The 19,420-nt window shown below is 41.7% G+C and overlaps 1 protein-coding gene across 1 annotated transcript in view; it reads right to left on the bottom strand.

Moving 5' to 3' along the window:
* Positions 1-19,420, bottom strand: part of THSD7B (thrombospondin type 1 domain containing 7B) — a 645,752-nt gene that overhangs the window by 155,854 nt on the left and 470,478 nt on the right. Inside the window, exon 14 of the mRNA XM_084829626.1 lies at positions 17,230-17,493. Coding sequence (XP_084685752.1) covers positions 17,230-17,493 — 264 coding nt within the window. The remainder of the gene's footprint in view (positions 1-17,229; positions 17,494-19,420) is intronic.

The following is a 19,420-nucleotide window of genomic DNA, read 5'->3' as shown; positions in this document are numbered from 1 at the left end:
ATTTTTAAATGGATCGCAGATAATGAGCTATCAAATTACCCCGCTGTGTTCTCCTTCAGTTTCCTCTGTCAAAAGACTTAAAGCAGCAAGAAGAGGAGCACGATCAATGAAAGATAATGGAAGACTGAGATATGGTGAGAAGGTAGGAGGGTGGGGGAAGGATGTGCATGTAAAGGGAGTCAGTGGTGATCCTGCATTTAAAACGGAAGCAGAAAGCCCCATTCGAAATGCAGGATTTTAGGCTGGTGTAGAGATGCCCACAGTAAGATAACCCTGTCAAGAAGATCCTGGTCACAGTCTACCAAGAAGGTCTTTACCACATGCCCCAGTGAAATAAAAGAGAACTACATAAGGGCATCCCATGTTCTTTCACCTGTCACAAGAGGTCTAATTCTGGATGGTTTATTCCATATGTAACTAAGGTAAATTCCAAGGGCAATACTATCAGAAGATTCCTCAAGAGTTTGAGGGACTAGGGGTGAAATCCAGCATCAGATGGACTTTTGCTAGTAGCACATGACTTTATCTTCCCTTCCTCTCCTCCCCTCCACAAGCCCCTCCAGCAACTTCCCCATATCTGCTCCAAAGGCTCCCCCAACCCACCAAATCACATTTTGAAGGTGCACAGGTTACTGCAGGGAAGAGGGGGAAACACCATTTCCCCACACTTCTGACAGAAGACATTCCACTGGCAGGATACTTTAATTGGATATCACCCTAGAAGTGCAATTGTACACTTCAATGTTTATTGAGTTCAATGGGACTTACTCATTACTCCCAGGATCCCATGTATAGGACTGCTGCCTTAATCATATTTCTAAGTCAAAGGAACTATTAGACTTGGCAAGTATATTTTCAAAAATGACTTTGGTTTGCATCAATAGAGTAACAGATCAGTGTGCAGATCAGTGTCCTATTTGTAAAACAGAAATGTAATTTACCAGTGGGACCTGCAAAAATAATTTGCTGTGTGGAGTGCTCCTGTTCACTGTTCCAAGTCAGCCAGCCATGTTATCTTCCATGACACTCCATTCCATCCTCCCTCCCACCAAGTTTTCCTTTTTCGTCAATCAGCATTCTGTGGCCACTGACCACACTCAGTTTTCATTGGGCTGCTTTGAGGCCCTTCCCCTGGGTTTGTTTGTACTTCTGTAAATCTCGGGATTCCCTCAAGTCTGCTGCTACCTCCAGTCTTGTGAGTGGGCAGGGCTGTTTTAGTTACAGAAACAACGGTACGCATGCCAGAGTATCAGAAACAGAGGGAATGATATTATTCATAAACCTGCTTTTACTTTGGCATGTTCAAGTCAGCTAACAACATAAAATATGGCTGGTTCTCGGCCAGATAATGACTGCAGGTTGCCAATCGTTATCATCACCACAGTTGTGTTACAATAGGGCACGCCAAGACAACTGAAGTATGTGCAGACTGCTTCTTCTTGTGGAATAGCAACCAACCAATAAAAGTCTTGACTTACCATTTATTTATAATAAATACATGTTATTCATTTATCATATTTCTACCCTATCCTTCAAACAAGTTCCCAAAGCATCTTACAAAGAAGCTTATTTTATTTAATTATTTAGTACACTTATGTTCTGCCTTTCTTCCATCATGGAACTCAAGGAAGTGTACATGGAGGTCTTCCATCCAGGCACTGACCGAACCCAGAGCTGCTTATCTTCAGTAAGGTGGCCGCATCATGCGCCCTCAGACACTGCCTTGGGGCCTTTACTGTTGCTTTATTTACTGTCTTAGAATCATTGAATAGTAGGGTTGGAAGGGGCCTACAAGACCATCGAGTCCAACCCCCTGCTCAATGTAGGGATCCAAGAATCTTATTTTTTGCCTCGTTTTTATCTTTGGGGACTAAATAACTGTGCAAGGTAAATAGTCTGATGTTTTCTACTACTTCAGCCTGTACAACTGCAATGTTGTTGTTGTTCAGTCGTTAAGTCGTGTCCGACTCTTTGTGACCCCATGGACCATAGCACGCCAGGCCTCCCTGTCCTCCACTCTCTCCTGGAGTGTGCTCAAGTTCATATTCATTGCATCGGTGATGCTACCTAGCCATCTCATCCTCTGCCGTCCCCTTCTCCTTTTGCCTTCAATCTTTCCCAGCATTAGGGTCTTTTCCAGGGAGTTTTCTCTTCGCATTAGGTGGCTAAAATATTTGAGCTTCAGCTTCAGTATCTGTCCTTCCAATGAGCACTCAGGGTTGACTTCCTTTAGGGTGGACTGATTTGACCTCCTTGCAGTCCAGGGGACTTGTAAGAGTCTTCTCCAGAACCACAGTTCAAAAGCATCAATTCTTCGGAGCTCAGCCTTCCTTATAGTCCAGCTCTCACAGCCATACGTTGCTACTGGGAAAACCATAGCTTTGATTATACGAATCTTTGTTGGCAAGGTGATGTCTCTGCTTCTTACTATGCTATCTAGGTTTGCCATAGCTTTCCTCCCAAGGAGCAAGTGTCTTTTAATTTCATGGCTACAGCCACCATCTGCTGTGATCTTGGAAACCAAGAACATAAAATCTGTCACTGCTTCCATTTCTTCCCCTTCTATATGCCAGGAAGTGATGGGGCCAGATGCCATGATCTGAGTTTTTTTAATGCTGAGTTTCAAACCAGCTTTTGCACATTCCACTTTCACCCTCAACAAGAGGCTCTTTAGATCCTCTTTGCTTTCTGCCATTAGGATGGTATCGTCTGCGTATCTGAGGTTGCTGATAATTCTCCCGGCAATCTTAATTCCGACCTGTGATTCATCCAACCTGGTGTTTCTCATGATGTACTCTGCATATAAATTAAATAAGCAGGGCGACAATATACAGTCTGGTCATACTCCTTTCCCAATTTTGAACCAATCGGTTGTTCCATGTCCAGTTCTTACTGTTGCTTCTTGACCCTCATACAGGTTTCTCAGGAGACAGGTAAGGTGGTCTGGTACCCCCATCTCTTTCAGAATTTGCCACAGTTTGTTGTGATCCACACAATCAAAGGCTTTAGCGTAGTCAATGAAGCAGAAATACGTGTTTTTCTGGAATTCTCTTGCTTTCTCCATGATCCAGCAAATGTTGGCGATTTGATCTCTAGTTCCGCTGCCTCTTCGAAACCCAGTTTCTACTTCTGGTAGTTCTCGGTTCACATGCTGCTGAAGCCTAGCTTGTAGGATTTTGAGCATAACCTTGCTAGGGATGTCAGATCCCACTACGCTATTTGCGTTCCCCTTTATTTTCACCATAATAGTCTACATAAATATTTACGCAGACTAAGACGGCCAAAAATAAGGAACGCAAATGGCAGCGGCCGTAGCCGCCACCATTTGCGTACGTGTTTGTTTGTTTGTTACCCAGAGCCCTCTGCAGCCGGAAATCCGGCTGCGGACGGCTCTGGCCTGGGCCTGGCCGGCTGCTCTGTGGAGCCGCCGCGGAGCACAGCCAGCCATCGAGGATTCTGGGGGGGAGGAACAGATCGCCTCCCCCCCCGTCAAGGATTCCAGGGGGAGGGACGGAACGCCCCCCCCATAAACATAATCCGTGGAAAGGTAAGTACATTTTGTACATCCCTAAATTGCTGGCATGTGAAATGAGCGCAATTGTATGGTAGTTTGAACACTCTTTGGCGTTGCCCTTCTTTGGAATTGGAATGTAAACTGACCTTTTCCAGTCTTGTGGCCACTGTTGAGTGTTCCAAATTTGTTGGCATATTGAGTGCAGCACTTTAACAGCATCATCTTTTAGGATTTCAAATAGCTCAGCTGGAATACTGTCATCTCCGCTAGCTTTGTTGTTCATAATGCTTCCTACAGTCCACTTGACTTTACTCTCTAGGATGTGCGGCACAAGTTCAGTGACCGCACTATCATGGCTATCAGGGACATTCAGATCTTTCCTGTATAATTCTTCTGTGTATTCTTGCCACCTCTTCTTAATTTCATCTGCTTCTGTTAGTCCCTGCCTTTTTTGTCCTTTATCATGCCCATCTTTGCACAAAATGTTCCTTTGATATCTCTGATTTTCTTGAAGAGATCTCTAGTCTTTCCCATTCTGTTGTTTTCCTCGATTTCTTTGCACTGTTCATTTAAGAAGGCCTTCTTGTCTCTCCTTGCTATTAAATCTGCATTTGGTTGGATATATCTTCCCCTTTCTCCCTTGCTTTTTGCTTCCCTTCTTTCCTCAGCTACTTGTAAAGCCTCATCAGACAGCCACTTTGCTTTTTTGCATTTCTTTTTCTTTGGGATGGATTGAGTTGCTGCCTCCTGAACAATGTGACGGACCTCTGTCCATAGTTCCTCGGGCACTCTGTCTATCAGGTCTAATCCCTTAAATCTATTCCTCACCTCCACTGTATATTCATAGGGGATATGATTTAGGTCATATCTGAATGCTTTACTGGTTTTCCCTACGTTCTTCAACTTCAGCTGAAATTTTGCAATAAGGAGCTCATGATCTGAGCCACAGTCAGCTCCAGGTCTTGTTTTTACTGACTATATAGAGCTTCTCCATCTTTCTTTGGCTGCAAAGTACATAATCAATCTGATTTCAATATTGACCATCTGGTGATGTCCATGTGTAGAGTCGCCTCTTGTGCTGTTGGAAAACAGTGTTTGCTATGATCAGCATGTTCTCTTGGCAAAACTCGATTAGCCTTTGTCTTGCTCATTTTGTACACCAAGGCCATGCTTGCCTGTTATCCCCGTGATTTCTTGAATTCCAAATACTACTTTAGCATTCCAATCCCCTATGATGAAGAGGACATTTTTTTGGTGTTAGTTCTAGAAGGTGTTGTAGGTCTTCATAGAACCAATCAACCTCAGCTTCTTCAGCTTCAGTGGTTGGGGCACAGACTTGAATTACTGTGTTGTTGAATGGTTTGCCTTGGTTTCATACTGAGATAATTCTATCGTTTTTGAGATTGTACCCCAGTACTGCTTTTCCCACCCCTTTGGTTGACTATGAGTGCTACTCCATTTCTTCTAAGGGATTCTTTGCCACAGTAGTAGATATGATGGTCACCTGAATTAAATTCACCCATGCTTGTCCATTTTAGTTCGCTGATTCCCAAGATGTCGATGTTCAATCTTGCCATCTCATGTTTGACCACCTCCAGCTTACCTTGATTCATTGATCTGACATTCCAGGTTCCTAAACAATATTGTTCTTTACAGCATCGGACTTTCTTTTCACCACCAGACACATCCACAGCTGAGTGTCCTTTCAGCTTTGGCCCAGCCGCTTCACTCTTTCTGGCGCTACTTGGAAATTCCCTCTGCTCTTCCCCAGTAGTATATTGGACACCTTCCGACCTGAGGGGCTCATCATCTGGCGTCATATCTTTTAGCCTTGTGATACGTTCCATGGGGTTTTCTTGGCAAGAATACTGGAGTGGGTTGCCATTTCCTTCTCCAGGGAACCACATTTTGTCAGAACTCTCCACCATTTGGCTAAAACACAACACAGTATTAGTGGTGTAGTTTGCACTGACTGGTTATAATGGAACAAAGGGAATGGTTCTCGGTTGTTTGGGGGTCTACAGTTCTGTGGGAACTCAGATTTTGTTAAGGAAAAGGCTACCAGTGTTCATGGCTCCATGGTGCAATAATGTACTAAAAGTACAATAATGTACTAAAATACGAGTAAGAGGAGACATGATAGAGGTGTATACAATTATCCATGGTGTGGAGAATCTGGATAGGAAGACATTTTTTTCCCTCTCTCATAATACTAGAAGCTGGGGTCATCCCATGAAGCTGATTGGTAGGAGATTCAGGAAAGAGAAAAGGAAGTGCTTCTTCACACAGCACATAGTTCACCTATGGAATTCGCTACCACGGGATGGAGAGATGGCCAACAATTTGGATGGCTTTAAAGGGGGGTTAAACAAATTCATGGAGGAGAAGGCTATCAATGGCTACTAGTCCTGATGGCTTTATGCTACCTCCAGTATCAGAATCAGTAAGCCTATATACAGCAGTTGCTGGGGAACATTGAATGGGAGGGTGCTGTTGCACTCATGTCTGCTTGTGGGTTTCCTGTCAGCAGCTAGTCAGCCACTGTGTGAACAGAATGCTGGACTAGCATTCCAGCATTCTGTTCCCTTGGTCTGATCCAGCATGGTTCTTCTTATGTTCTTAAGGATCAGGATGAAGCTACAGACTTAGGACTCCAGCTGAGCCTATAGGCATGTTTGTGTGTGTGTGTGTGTGGGGGGGGGGTGGCATAGGTGTACAGAGCTAGAAGACAGGTTGGCTGCAGAGTCTTTCTTAGTTTTTGAGGCATTAGCTGTTACAGTTCATTACGCAAAATTCTTGTTTGGCAGTTTCCTCACACATCAGTGCTCTCATTGGACTGTGAAGCCCAAGGCAGAAGAGAAATCAAAGAAGTTCAAAAGAAATGCATACATTTATCCTGAACACAGTGAGGGGTTGATGAGTGGCACAAGAGTGATCATGGAGACATTATTTTTCCCTTTCACATTCATAAGCACAAAGTAAAGTAAAATAAAAATTATGGCTTCAGGCCAAAGTAAATAAAATAACAGCTCTTGGAGAGACTGAATAGAGAGAGGTCTCTATGGTCAAAAGGTGAACCCTTGAGAAAGCAATGAAGAAACATATACAATCTTCACTTAACAGAAACCACCAGAGTTTCCTGGACTATTTCCTGGCTTATCTAAATGTGTTATGTCTGCACGGTGTTGTACAGGAATTAACATGACTGTGTGAAGCCAGGATATGGTTTTAGAAAGCAAACCTTCAATGCAAGCTGCTTCTGAATCTGACACACATCTAATCTTACTGGCATTAATCTCATTTGCCTCCACTACTAGCATATTTCATCATTTTAATTAAAAAAAAGTTTTTTTTAACCACTGTATACTTGGAAAGAAAGCCAGAAGGTGCCTCACAGAATTCAAGGTCCTTTGAAGAATTCCACACATCACTCCAAGTGTCAATGACAATGACGACAATAATTCTCCTGAAAGAAGACTAAATTTAAAAAAACCCTCTTCTTGAAACACAAGTGAATCATGTATAACAATGGAGAATAAATAAACAGATGTGTTTAGCTTATGCAAATAAGATGTCTATTCACTGACAACTGAGTCTTTGTGTCCTCTGAACCTCAGGCCATGACTGCACTCTGCATTTAACATTTTGTTGCAGGTTTGACTTGTATTATATATACATAGATGAGGGATGGAATATTCCTACACACCATTCTCAGTGGCTATCAGGACATTAATTTTAATAGCAGCAGATTAAAAGAGCCATAAATGGGGACACCATCTTAAAATTAACCACTTTTAAGTCCCACTGATTTCATCTGGAGAATTAAATTCATGTCCAACAATCTTCCACTGAAAGCAGTGAGACTTAACTTAGGCTAAAGTGTTTTCCTAAATTCTGGAATACGGTGTTTATAAGGTGTAAAAATTGTTTTATGGAAGAGCGTATTTTTAGATAAAGATAGCAATTTTATTTTTAAAACGTCTGTGTCTTTGGTGGAAGATGCAACACAGGAATTTATTCTCGAAAGCTGTATTCCAAGTAAAAATGATGAACCAAATATGAAGTGTAATATCATAAGTAAGAAAAAATAAAAGCATCTTGTATCACCCAACAGTCATGCAACGTCAGAGTATAATTTCCTTAATGCCATTTTATATATTTCGTCCTAAGCTGCAGTGACCCCACCTTAAAGAAATTTAAGGTCTAACGTACTCGTTGTGTATGTCCATTGTTCCCAGGGGAATGTTAGTGTCTTGTTGGCTAGGATGATGTAGCTAATGTGACATTCTGTTGATACTTTAGCTTCCAGTTCTTTTGGTACTAAAAGCATAACCTTTATAACCCATTTAAGCATGAAAGTTCTAGATTTTATATTAATGTGTCCTTTATTTATCTATGTGAGGGCCCAGGTTAAGTTCAGTTTAAAAGTTCTTTAGATACGGGTATTACACCAGCTTAGCTCCAGCCACTACACTGCACCCATTCACACTGAAAGCTGATTTCTGGTCCTGAATTGGATGTTTTTATTCAGATTGCTTAGAATAAGATGTCATGTTTATTTCCCAGTACTTTTTCCATGTTCTTGTAAATGGATTTTTCAGGTGGTGAAATCGAACAACCATAGATTTTCTGCAATTGAAAAATTAACCATTTCTTATTTATGATTATAACAAATAAGTGGAACACCCTCCCAAGGCAGGCTAGGTTCGCCCCCTCTCTGCTTTCCTTCTGCCAGCAGGCAAAGACCACTTTACTCAAGATGGCCTTTGGCCAGTAAGTGGGTCTGTTGGGTTGGGTGCTGTTTTTAATTTTTTTATTCTGTAATAGTTATGTTTTCATTGTATTTGATGTATTTCAGTTTTAATTATGCCTGTAAGCCACCTTGAGTGCCATTTCTAGAAGAAAGGCAGGGTACAAATCAAGTTAACAAACAAACATCTATTTTATCATATTGGACAGAATTTATAAAAGCATTACAAACCAAAGGATTACAGTAATCTTCACTTAGCAACAACATTCTGTAAAATATGACCACACCCACTCTGCCTTGGTTACAATGTAACTTCAGGACCTGAGATAAATAAGATGAACAGCAAAGGATATCCTAATCAGTTTCCAAAATATAAGTAGCAAGAGCTGAATTCTGAGGCCACTTTCAGAAACGGATGAACTCAGTTCAAAAGTAGCTGGACAATTTTATTATTAAAGCTCACCTATTTTCAGTGTAGGCATGACGGATCTCAGAGGGAACATTGGTGGCAAATGTTTTTTTCCACTTTCTGTGAACTACAGCCACAGTTTCCAAGGTTTCAAGGGTTGAAGCTTGTATGCTGAATGAATGACCTTGAGGACACCTGCATATTCATTGTTTCAGCTTTAAGAAGTAGACAACAGTTCTAAATCAACACTGCCCAGCTAGCTTGTTTCCAAGCACCGATCTCCCTTGTCTCAATCATGCAGCTGTGTTTAGACACATATCAACAATTCTAGTTATTTCAGTGGCTCAGCACAGGCTAATTTGTGATGTTTTTAGTTGTACAAAACTCCCCAAATTAGGACAACGAATGGTCTTTAGAAGGGTCCAGAGAAGATTTTTTTCAACAAGTAAAAACAAATGTGTTCATGAAGGTTAATGCTCAAACAAACAAGACTTTTCTTGGTTGAAGGTGAAGCTTCATTATATTCAAAGGTTTAATTTTCGGCCATTTGTATCTTGAAATGTGTTGCTCTTGCTTATATAGAGACTGACAATTTCTCCTCTGCACCTTTCTAGGGATTGTTAGAGCATTGTGATTTGTGACATCTGCAAACAGCTTGTCCATAAAAAGATTGGCAAGCCCCGGCTCAAACTTGCAACCCACAGCCACATCTGAAACCTGCCCGCAGAACTGCTGTCAAAACTGAATTTTCTTTTTCTTCAATGCCAATTCTACTAAAAAAAAAATATAAAGCTAGTTGGTGGCCAAAATGAATCCCCTCTCTTATTTAAGGTGGTTCTATGATTTCCATGGGCTGCTCCTAGGGTATGTGGGTGTATAGGGACACCACACCCATGGCCACCAACCAAGCGTCTTCATTATCCAAGATCACTGTATTCCAACAATTTAAAAAGTGACCTGAGTCTTCGACATATCATTGTATCTGGAGAATAAACAGCTTTATAAAATAATCTACATACTCTGATAAAGTTTCTAGTATGGATCCATATCTTGATATAACTGGACAGTCTGGTACTGGCAGAGACTTTTTGTGGATCTTAGGCAGAAGATAAAGCACCGATGTTCTACCCCCTGGTTCTAATAAAAACATCGCAGGTTTTTCTGTCAAGGTAGTTCTCCTGCAGCCCCTCATCTAGAGTCTGGACTATTTTCCTTTTCACTCTCTCTGATGGATCACTTTTTGCATATGGCATAGTGTGCTGTAGTCTCTAGTTGTCTGTGTGCTTCGGTGAGATATTCTTGTATGTCCCAAATGACTGCTGGGCTTGAAGATGACATCCTCCTTCCTCCTCAGATTAGTTAAGGCTGCAGCCTCTTGTCTATTCAAATTATGCCAGACTCTCATGTCCTCTTATCAGTGTCTTTTACCTCATCAAGAACTTATTCTGCAAAGACTAGTATTCTGCTGTTAGTAGAGGGAAGATTGAAAACAGATGTAGGTTTGAATTCCCAACTGTCCTCCATCTCTGATGCATCCCTATCTTTAAAGAAATCAGCTATCCTGCCCTTTATAAATAATTGAATATTATTTATTTAGAATAATATTACTCTAAATAAATAATAATAATAACTCAATCATGGATTTGAAGGAATTGCTCCTTGGTGTGGGAACAAAAGAAAACCTTTTTGCAAAACTCTGAATTCTATATCGATAAAAGGGCTGGTTGAGAAATTGTTTTAGGGTTATGCGATGGTTGTTAAACCCTCGCCTAAGCCACCCTCACTGGGTTTGCATGACATGATAAGCCATGACAACTGACACAGGTTGAATATTCAAAAGGGCCCCCGGCATGCACCACAATCCACAGTGGCTTAAATATGCCATGGTGGGCTGCAGCAATCATGCAAACCGGCCTATTGACTACTAGTGGGTCTTCAGTATTCTCTTCCAGTGTGTTTCCCTGCTTTCTCTTGGTCTATTTCTTTTCCTGTTCTCTCTCCTCTGGTTGGTTTAAAAAAAGATCTTTCAGCTTGAAAGACAAGCTGTCCATAGAGTGCCAGCCATGGCTATCATTCTCATCTGAGTAGCATTCCTCTGGATCACTAGTGAAAGAAATAGTTTTCTGCTGTTTGAATTAAGTTTTATATTGTTTCTAATTCTACATCCTATTTTGTTGGCATTCCTTGAGGTCCTCTGACATTTTTGGAATTTAATTTCTTTCAGCTCCTCAAACTTTCTGTCTAAATCCTTGTCAACTTCACCAATTTTCTACTGGAAGACCTCCTTGCTTAAGTTCTTTTTCATGGATTATTTAAGGCAGTTTATCTCAATGTTTACTTTCCTAACCTCCTCCTTAGCTATTTTTATGATGAGGACCATCAGATATAAAGAACAGTTGTTGAGGATGGCATGCCATCTATCTCTGAAGTTTTCATTATGGGGAAACATCCCAGTGTCTTTCAGTATTCTAACATGAGGAATCCTTTGATTCCTACACTAATCTCCAATCTTGAAATGTGTTGCTTTTGCTTATATATTGTTTGACAAATTCTCATCTGCACCTTTATATGGATTATTAGAACATTGTGATTTGTAACAGCTGCAAACAGCTGCCCTGCAACAGACATGCAGGAACTGTGTGTCCAGGCAGCAGGATCCTGCTGCAAATATAACAAAATGGCTACCATTTCTTTGTCTGGCAATAACTGGTGTTATCTCAAAACATTTTAGGGAATAACATCTAATTCTTAAAACAAAACCCATGTGCAAAATTATATGTCCATTTAAAACAGAGATCCCAACTGTGGCTCATAGGCACATTTAATATCGATCATGGTGCTAATTTATGGGTGAGACCCCATGATAAAGCCCTTATTTACAGAGATTTGGATCCAGATTTAGTCATACTTAGAGTAGTAGTTGTTGTTGTTCAGTCGTTCAGTCGTGTCCGACTCTTCGTGACCCCATGGACCATAGCACGCCAGGCCTTCCTGTCCTGCGCACTCTCCTGGAGTGTGCTCAGGTTCATATTCATTGCATTGGTGATGCTATCTAAGTTTCAATGGGCCTATTCTAACTATGACAAAGTCTGGAACCAACCCAAACTGCTCATAAAGCCAAGATCAGGTCTCTAAAATTTGTGACCTGCTATGCTGAAAGAAGCCCACTAAGAGCTCAGTACCTTCTCCACTCCAATATAGTGTTGCCTGCCTTGGACTGCAAAAACAAGGAGATTTTCAAGCTTCTGGGGGGGTGGGCACAATGAATGGCTAGTGGGCTACTTTGGTTTGCTAGGTCAAAAGTTGCACAGGCCTGGTCTAGATGGTTTAATGTAGAGTACTGAACTTTAGTTGGGAGACCTGAGTTCAAAAATCCTATATCGTGGATTCATAATCTATCAGGCTCACCTCTATTTGACAGTACAATTATAGAATTGGAAGGGACCTTGGCGTTCATCTAGTCCAACCCCCTGCTCAAAGCAGGCTCTGCACTGCATCCCTGGCAGTTGGCCATCCAGCCTCTGCTTAAATACCTCCAGAGAAGGTAGAGGTACCCACCACCTCCTGAGGCAAACTGTTCCACTGCTGAACAGCTTTTTTCCTAAGATCAAGCTGAAATCTGCTTCTTTGCAATTTTCACCTGTTGGTTCTAGTCCTGTGCTATGGAGCAACAGAGAATAATTCTGATCCATCTTCTGCATGACCGCCTCCCAGATATTTGAAGACTGCTATCATGTCTCCCCTTAATCTTCTCTTCTCCAGGATAAATGTACCCAGATCTTTCAACCAATTCTCATAGGACTTGGATTGCAGACTCGTCACCATCCTGATTGCTCTACTCTGGATATGCTCCAACTTGTCAATGTCTTTATTAAAATGGGGCACCCAGAACGGGGCACAGTACTCTAAATGCAGCTTGACTAAGCAGAATAAAGTGGAACTATTACTTCCCATGATCTGGCACTATGCTTCTGTTAATGCAGCACAAGATTGCATTAGCTTTCTTAGTTGCCACATCGGACTTTGGGCCCACATCTAGCTTGTGATCCACAAAGACAATGAAGTCCTTCCACATGTACTGCTGCCAAGCCAAGTCTCCCCCACCCTATCATTGTGGCTTTGATTTTTTTTGTACCTAAATGCACCACTTCCCATTTATCTCTTGTTAGATTTGGTCCAGGGTTCCAGCTTGTCTAGATCCTTTTGAATCTTGATCCTGTCTTCTGTGGTGTTGGCTGTCCCTCCTAGCTCTGTGTCATCTGCATATTTGATAAGCAACCCCTCTACAGCCTCATTCAAGTCATTTATAAAAATATTGATCAGTACAGGGCCTAGTAAAGGCCTCCCTCCAGGAGGACGTCAAGCCATTAATTACGGTTGCTCAACCAGCTGCAGATCCACCTAGTGATAGAAAAGTTGCGACGATGGATGAGATGAAGAACTACTTCACTCACACTGAAAGTGTAATAACAATAAATAATTACTATATAAATCAGTCTTTCTGACTGTATCAGGGATGAAGAATTCTTTTGTAGGCAATACAACTGAGTTTTTCATTTTGTTTTCCAGTGAGCTGCCTTAGCGGAAAACAGGGACATGCTGTGCTTTCCAAAGAGTTTGACTTGATTAAAATAGTTGCCCCTGGGCACGGAAATAAGGAAAAACCCTGTTCATGAAATAATTTGTGTGTGTGTTGTCTTTTCTCATATAAATTTTGAGAAGGCAAAATCTGGAAAGGTGTGCAATGATTCATAAGAAGCTGCCTTCCATGAATTTACTGTCCATGCTAGAATGAAACTGTTCTACTCCAGTGAACTCTTCCATTACAGAGCAGCTTCATATTGTCCTCTTTCTGTTTGGTTTTCCTCCTTGGATTCTCTTTACAATCAAACTGATTGGCACAACACCAGCACTGCTAACAAGCTGCTCTCCTCATTGGGGGATACTGTGCTGATGGAGGGAGGCAGCGCATGACAAAACCCAAAATGAGATGGAGCTGAGCAAACCAGATTGAGTACAGTCTAAAGGGAAAGAAATGACCACCCACACACCCCACGCACACATACACTCACACACCAGAAAGCGATAGCATGCAAAGTGATGCGCTAAGGAAAAACGTGGCGACTTGATGTGAGAAGAAGCTCTTCAGCATGACAGAGCAACAACAGTCTAGCTAACTCCAAGCTCATGTTTGCAATCAAAAGACAAAAGAAGATGGTCTGTGGGCAATATTCAACTGGACCGATCCTCACGTTTCCCTAACCATTAAGCTGCTGTGCCTTTCCATAGATCCCACCACCGCTCGCCAATCCCTTCTAGAGTAGAATGCCACACTAAGTACCTAGCTGACCATTTTCCCTTATATATATCTAATAAAACCCTGATATCTTCTGAGGAGGCCTTACTGGTTGTTCAGCTGTCAACGGAATGTCACCAGGTAGCAGTACGTAACCGGGTCTTCTCAGTGGTGCCACCCACTCTTTGGAACACTTTTCCAGAAATGGTGGCAAATTTTAAACGCCTCTTCAAAACACAGCTATTCACACAGGCTTTCCCTGACTAGTGGGGGACTCTGTTACCACTCTGTTTTATTGTTATGATGATGTAACATTTTAAAATGTTCTTAACTGTTCTTAGTTGGTTGTTTTTATTTTGCTTCTATATTGTTACATTGGATTTTAATGTAAATCACTTAGGAATTGTAATATATTGAGCATTATACATAAATATATGTATAATACATTAAAGTATTATACATAAATATATAAATAATACAATTGTTTCTCTTTAATAAAGTATCAAAGTACAGATGCAAATTTCTTGGTTTGACTGATGTTTCTTTATGAATTATTATTGAAATAATGAAGCTGTGGTTTAAAAGACATTGTTGTTGATATTGTCACTGAAATGTTGACTGATGATTATGCATATATTGCTGTTTGTTTGCTTTGTCCATTGTATGTTGGCTTGAACATGATTTCCTTTGTGGATAGGCAGCATATAAATTAAAGTCTCTGGGCTACATACAATACTGGGGATTTCTACACCAGCCTAAAATCCTACATTTAAAATGGGGCTTTCTGCTTCCATTTTAAATGCAGGATCACAGCTGATTCCCTTTACATGCACTTCCTTCTCTGTAGATGGCCATTCCCACAGCCTTATGTTTCCGTGAAGAGGCATTACACACGCTCCAGGTTCAGCAATACTTGCTCCTGGCTTCCTGCCCCTTTCCCTCCCCTTGCACATTACTAGTGGATGGGGACTGACACGCGGACAGCCCCCCCCCCAGTCTCCCCAGGCCCCACCTCCCTCTTCCATGCTTTTGGCCAGTCCCTGCCACTCACCCCCTCTGCTGCTCCTCTGCTCTGCCACCCCCTCTTGCTGTCGCTCTGCCACTCTGTTTTGAACAGGAAGGCTGAAAATGGCGAGGGGCCAAACTGGCGCAGGAGCAGGAAGGCTGAACGCCCATCAGACCTTCATCACCACCTTTGACATCATGGCCATGCCTCCAGCAACCACACTCAGTGCTTCATTAATGCTAGGGGAGAAATACATGGGGAGGACATGGCGCTCCATTTGTGCATAACTGGAAAAATACTGCATTTTTTCTGTTTGAGGAAAACATGGGATAGGTGGGAGGAAATAGCGGGATAATGACTGGACAACGACAATATCATGTAATGGACCCGCGCAATCTAGTGAGTGAGCAACTATGAATGCTCAATAAGCTTGAGGTGTAGATCCCCATCCTCTCCTGTCTTCTCACATCCCCTGCAGCCCCTTTCCATCCCAAACCTGGCTTGAGCGAGACCCTTAAAGCTCCAGGGCAGAGGTGGGGGAGAAGGAGGGAGGGGATCTGCTTCGTTGGCTGATGCTGTTGTTCTATCAGCAGACAGACACAATGAGATTTTTCTGTTTAATCTAATCCAATGGAAAGAGTAGTCTTCAGACACAACATTTATACTGCAGTGAAGCCAGTTAAAATGTACTTTTATGCATTTTGCAGAGCAATCCATTATATTCAGTTGGACTTACTCCTGGATAAATGAGTACAAAATTGCAGCCATAAACTTTTAAGTGTTTAGTTTTCAACGTACTTTTTCACCCCTAGTGTTAAATTCACCAGGGGGTGAGGTATTCTATGGACAGTAATATCCTCTCTAGAGCAATTTTGAAATGTTAAAAATGTTTCTGATTTTTTTTTAAAAAAACTAATTAAGCAAAGGATGGCTGCATAAATGGATAAGCAGTCACATGACACTTAAAATAAATAAATAAAAAGTCAGGCCTCCAGAAGCATGATGAAGAGATGAGCAAGACCAATGGGTGAACCAGTGTTTGATTCATTGGCATGTACATTTACCATGCAAATACTGAAGCCAGAAGAAAGTCATACACACATAACAGCTGACGAACAGGGTCTAGAAAAAACTCCAGCATGGCAGGGCAGGATCACATAACCTGTTTCATCATCACCATCATCACCATCACCATCATCACCATCACGGATAACCTGTTTATTAGCCAGCTATTTCTGACTAGAAACACAACTCCTCCCTTTCCTGTTCTGCCCTGTGCTTCTCCATCTTCTGACAACTACAAAAAAACAAGGAGCTTTTGGAAATGATTCAGGGAAAGCTCACATCCAACACCTGCTAAAGAACAGATGTCAAGGGATCAACTGGTCGTATATGGTACACTAGCAGAAAAAATACAAGAGTTGGCGTTGTTCCACTAACAATTGCACAGCCGCTAGCAGAACAACTAGAACATGTAGTGCAAACAACACCTAGCCTAATGACGTTGTAATGAGTTGTGCAACCCCTTGAGGAAAACCTTGTGCAACAGCTTGTGCAAGTGGAATCCATGTACTGAATTTGACACTTGTGCAAGGATGAAAGCAGGGTTCCTGCAAGTGGTAGAAGCTTTATTAGACACAACTCAGCATTCTATGAATGGTTGCTACCACCAGCTTCAACCAGTACTGGAAAATAGGTACTGTATTTTGCCTATTCCCTTCCCCCTCCCCCCAGATGGAAAGAATAGACACTGGATCAGATTGCCTGATCACTTTAGGAGGGATGGGAACTATTCTACTGTGAGTACATCTGGCTTCCTTAGGCCATGCTTTATCCAACCACAACATGATGTCTTTTGTTCCTTCTTGTCTACAGTGTGATCTGAATGGTACGGGCAAATGTGTTAAGGAATATCTGTACAGGGAAGTAGTTTAACTAGGGAACTTTCAGCTGACTACCAGTTCTCTGATTTTAGTCACTGACCTCTGCCAACGTGACACCTGGCTTCTGAACCTGCTGTGGCACTAACTGTTTTCTAATGAGTTTTCATGACACATATTACCTTCCTTAAGCCCACTGACATATTAAGTATGATTAACAAAATCGTATTTATGTTTTCCTGTCTGCTGTTCTGGGATTTCTATAGCACTGATGTTTGATACAGCAAGTGGAAAGTTACATGGGCACCAAAGGATGCATAACAAATGGCTGACTCTAAGGTTCAGTTGTTCACACACCTGACATACTGTTTTACCTGAATGGTTGCAGAGTGACGGTTCCACAAGTCTGCCGGCCTTATCGTAGCAGGCAAGTGCCTGGAGGCGCACACCTTCTCCGCATTCTTTGGCATATCCATGAAATCTCAGCTCTAACTGTAGCTCTGTTCTTCCTACAGAAATTATGCATTCTGACCAATTTCCATGGGGCCGGGTGGCAAATGTTGCACAGGGGCATTGTTCCGTTTCAGCTTGAGGATATGCTTCTGAATTCTGGCACTTGTCTCGCTTTCTGCTTCTCCCTGTTCGGACCAGGAAAATATGCTTGTTAGTGTAACATCTGCTACTTTTGATAACAATATGTCATATTATTTATACTTGAAGGGGTTTAATACAGTTAGAACCAACACAGTCTGAAATGTAAATACAGAGGAGCTGGTTCAAAGACAGCTTTTAGTTGTTGCCAGTGTGCTGGAGGGCCAAGACAATGTAGTTGTCTCCAGGGCAACCAGGAACCTAAAGCAACTTGAAAAGAAATGTTTTGGATACAACACAAAATGATTGAAAGACAGCAACTATCTGACTACTTTTATTATAGGGAAGAAATGAAAGTCTGTTCCTATCCCCCATAATTATCTGATGAAAATAATTTTATTATCTTCTTTCACTATTTGCCCTGCAATCAACGGTTGCTTAGGGAAACCTACAGATGTAGACAGAGTAACCTGCAGCTCTTTCTTTAAAGATATTTTAGAAATTAGTTGCGTATGCACTTTGTACAAAGACTCTGGAAATCATCCTCAGTAATTATCGTATTTCAACAGAACAGCTCCATCTTTCAGAGCATTTTTCTAATAGTGATTAACAGCACATGCCTCCTCCAGTGACATCTATGCACCTACTTCTCAGTCTTGTGACAAGTTTCTTTGTGTTTGCCATATTGTGTAAACACCTCAGACACATCATGGGCTCATTTGCAGTCATTTGAATGGCAACCTGCTTAAAATTTGGCTTACTATTTAAGGGGCTGTTGGGACACACTACGTCTGAGGTATTAGCACAATGCAGAATTCTGGCAACTTGTCACAAGAATCATTCAGTGCCAGGAAAGCAATGATGTGTTTAGGAGCTTCATGTTATCAGAGATAACTGTACCAGTATACAATAGGAGATATATTGGTCAGGGAGGGGGATTATATGTGAAGAATAATTTGAAAAGGCAAAACAAACCCATCGAAACCTGTGCATCTGTTTAAAAATAACTTTTACCATGTTTTACTTCTTTTTAGTATACACACATTCCAGAAATCCAACTCTGGAAGAACCCTGAATTCCAGCATTATCAATTACAGTGGGATAAATATTTCTGGTAATATGGAACCCCAAAATCCAGGAAAGGACAATTTTCTACCACATCCAAAGCCCTATTCAGTTGTTATAAAAATCCAGTCATGAAGGGGAAAGTGGGTATGTGCTCTGCCCCCTCCACCCCTGGCCTTCCCAGGTTGAATTGGGAGGTCTGAAGCAGAAAAGGGACCACATTATAGTTCTGCTTCAGACCTTCCCTATCAATATGGGGAGCTCAGGGGTGGAGGAGGCAGGGCTGGATCAGGCACCCACACTCCCATCCACAAGTAGGCGATGGAAGAGGAGGACCATGTAATCTGCCTTGGATTCCCTGCAAGAAGAAAAAAGGTGGGATATAAATGCAATAACAACAGTGACAACAACAATGACTGAATAGGGCCCAAGACACCAACGTGAGGAGTGTAGTCCACCCACCCTGTTAAGATTTGTTTCCATTTTGTTTCACAACTGCCACCCTGACCCTTATATTTCAAATCAGCTGAAGACCTTAAAGCTGCTATATTCCCTAAACCACACTTCCCAAACACAGGTGCCCTCAAGATATATTGGATGACAACTCCTATCATTGGTCATGCTGGCTGGGGATGGTAGGAGTTGTAATCCAACACATCTGGGGAAAGCTGCTCTAAGTTGCTTCAGTGACTTGTCCCTATACTCTCACTCCACCACAAGATCCCCATTCATTCCAGTTTAGGAAATCCTGCTGAGAATATCCTAACTGAGTAGAAACACACTTGAAGAAATAACTGTAACTCTCCCTCCTTGTCATGCTCTCTAGATTTCAGCAATTCTATCAATCTATGCCAAAAGTGAGTTTGCCCAGAGAAGACAACCTTTACATTGTATCATAGCATCAAAGGC

This window comes from Heloderma suspectum, chromosome 1 (genome assembly GCF_057233095.1).
Source record: "Heloderma suspectum isolate Gila_16-S chromosome 1, 16-S_ref, whole genome shotgun sequence".
In the NCBI taxonomy this organism is placed as follows: Eukaryota; Metazoa; Chordata; class Lepidosauria; order Squamata; family Helodermatidae; genus Heloderma; species Heloderma suspectum.
This window is presented reverse-complemented; position numbering and strand designations above follow the sequence as displayed.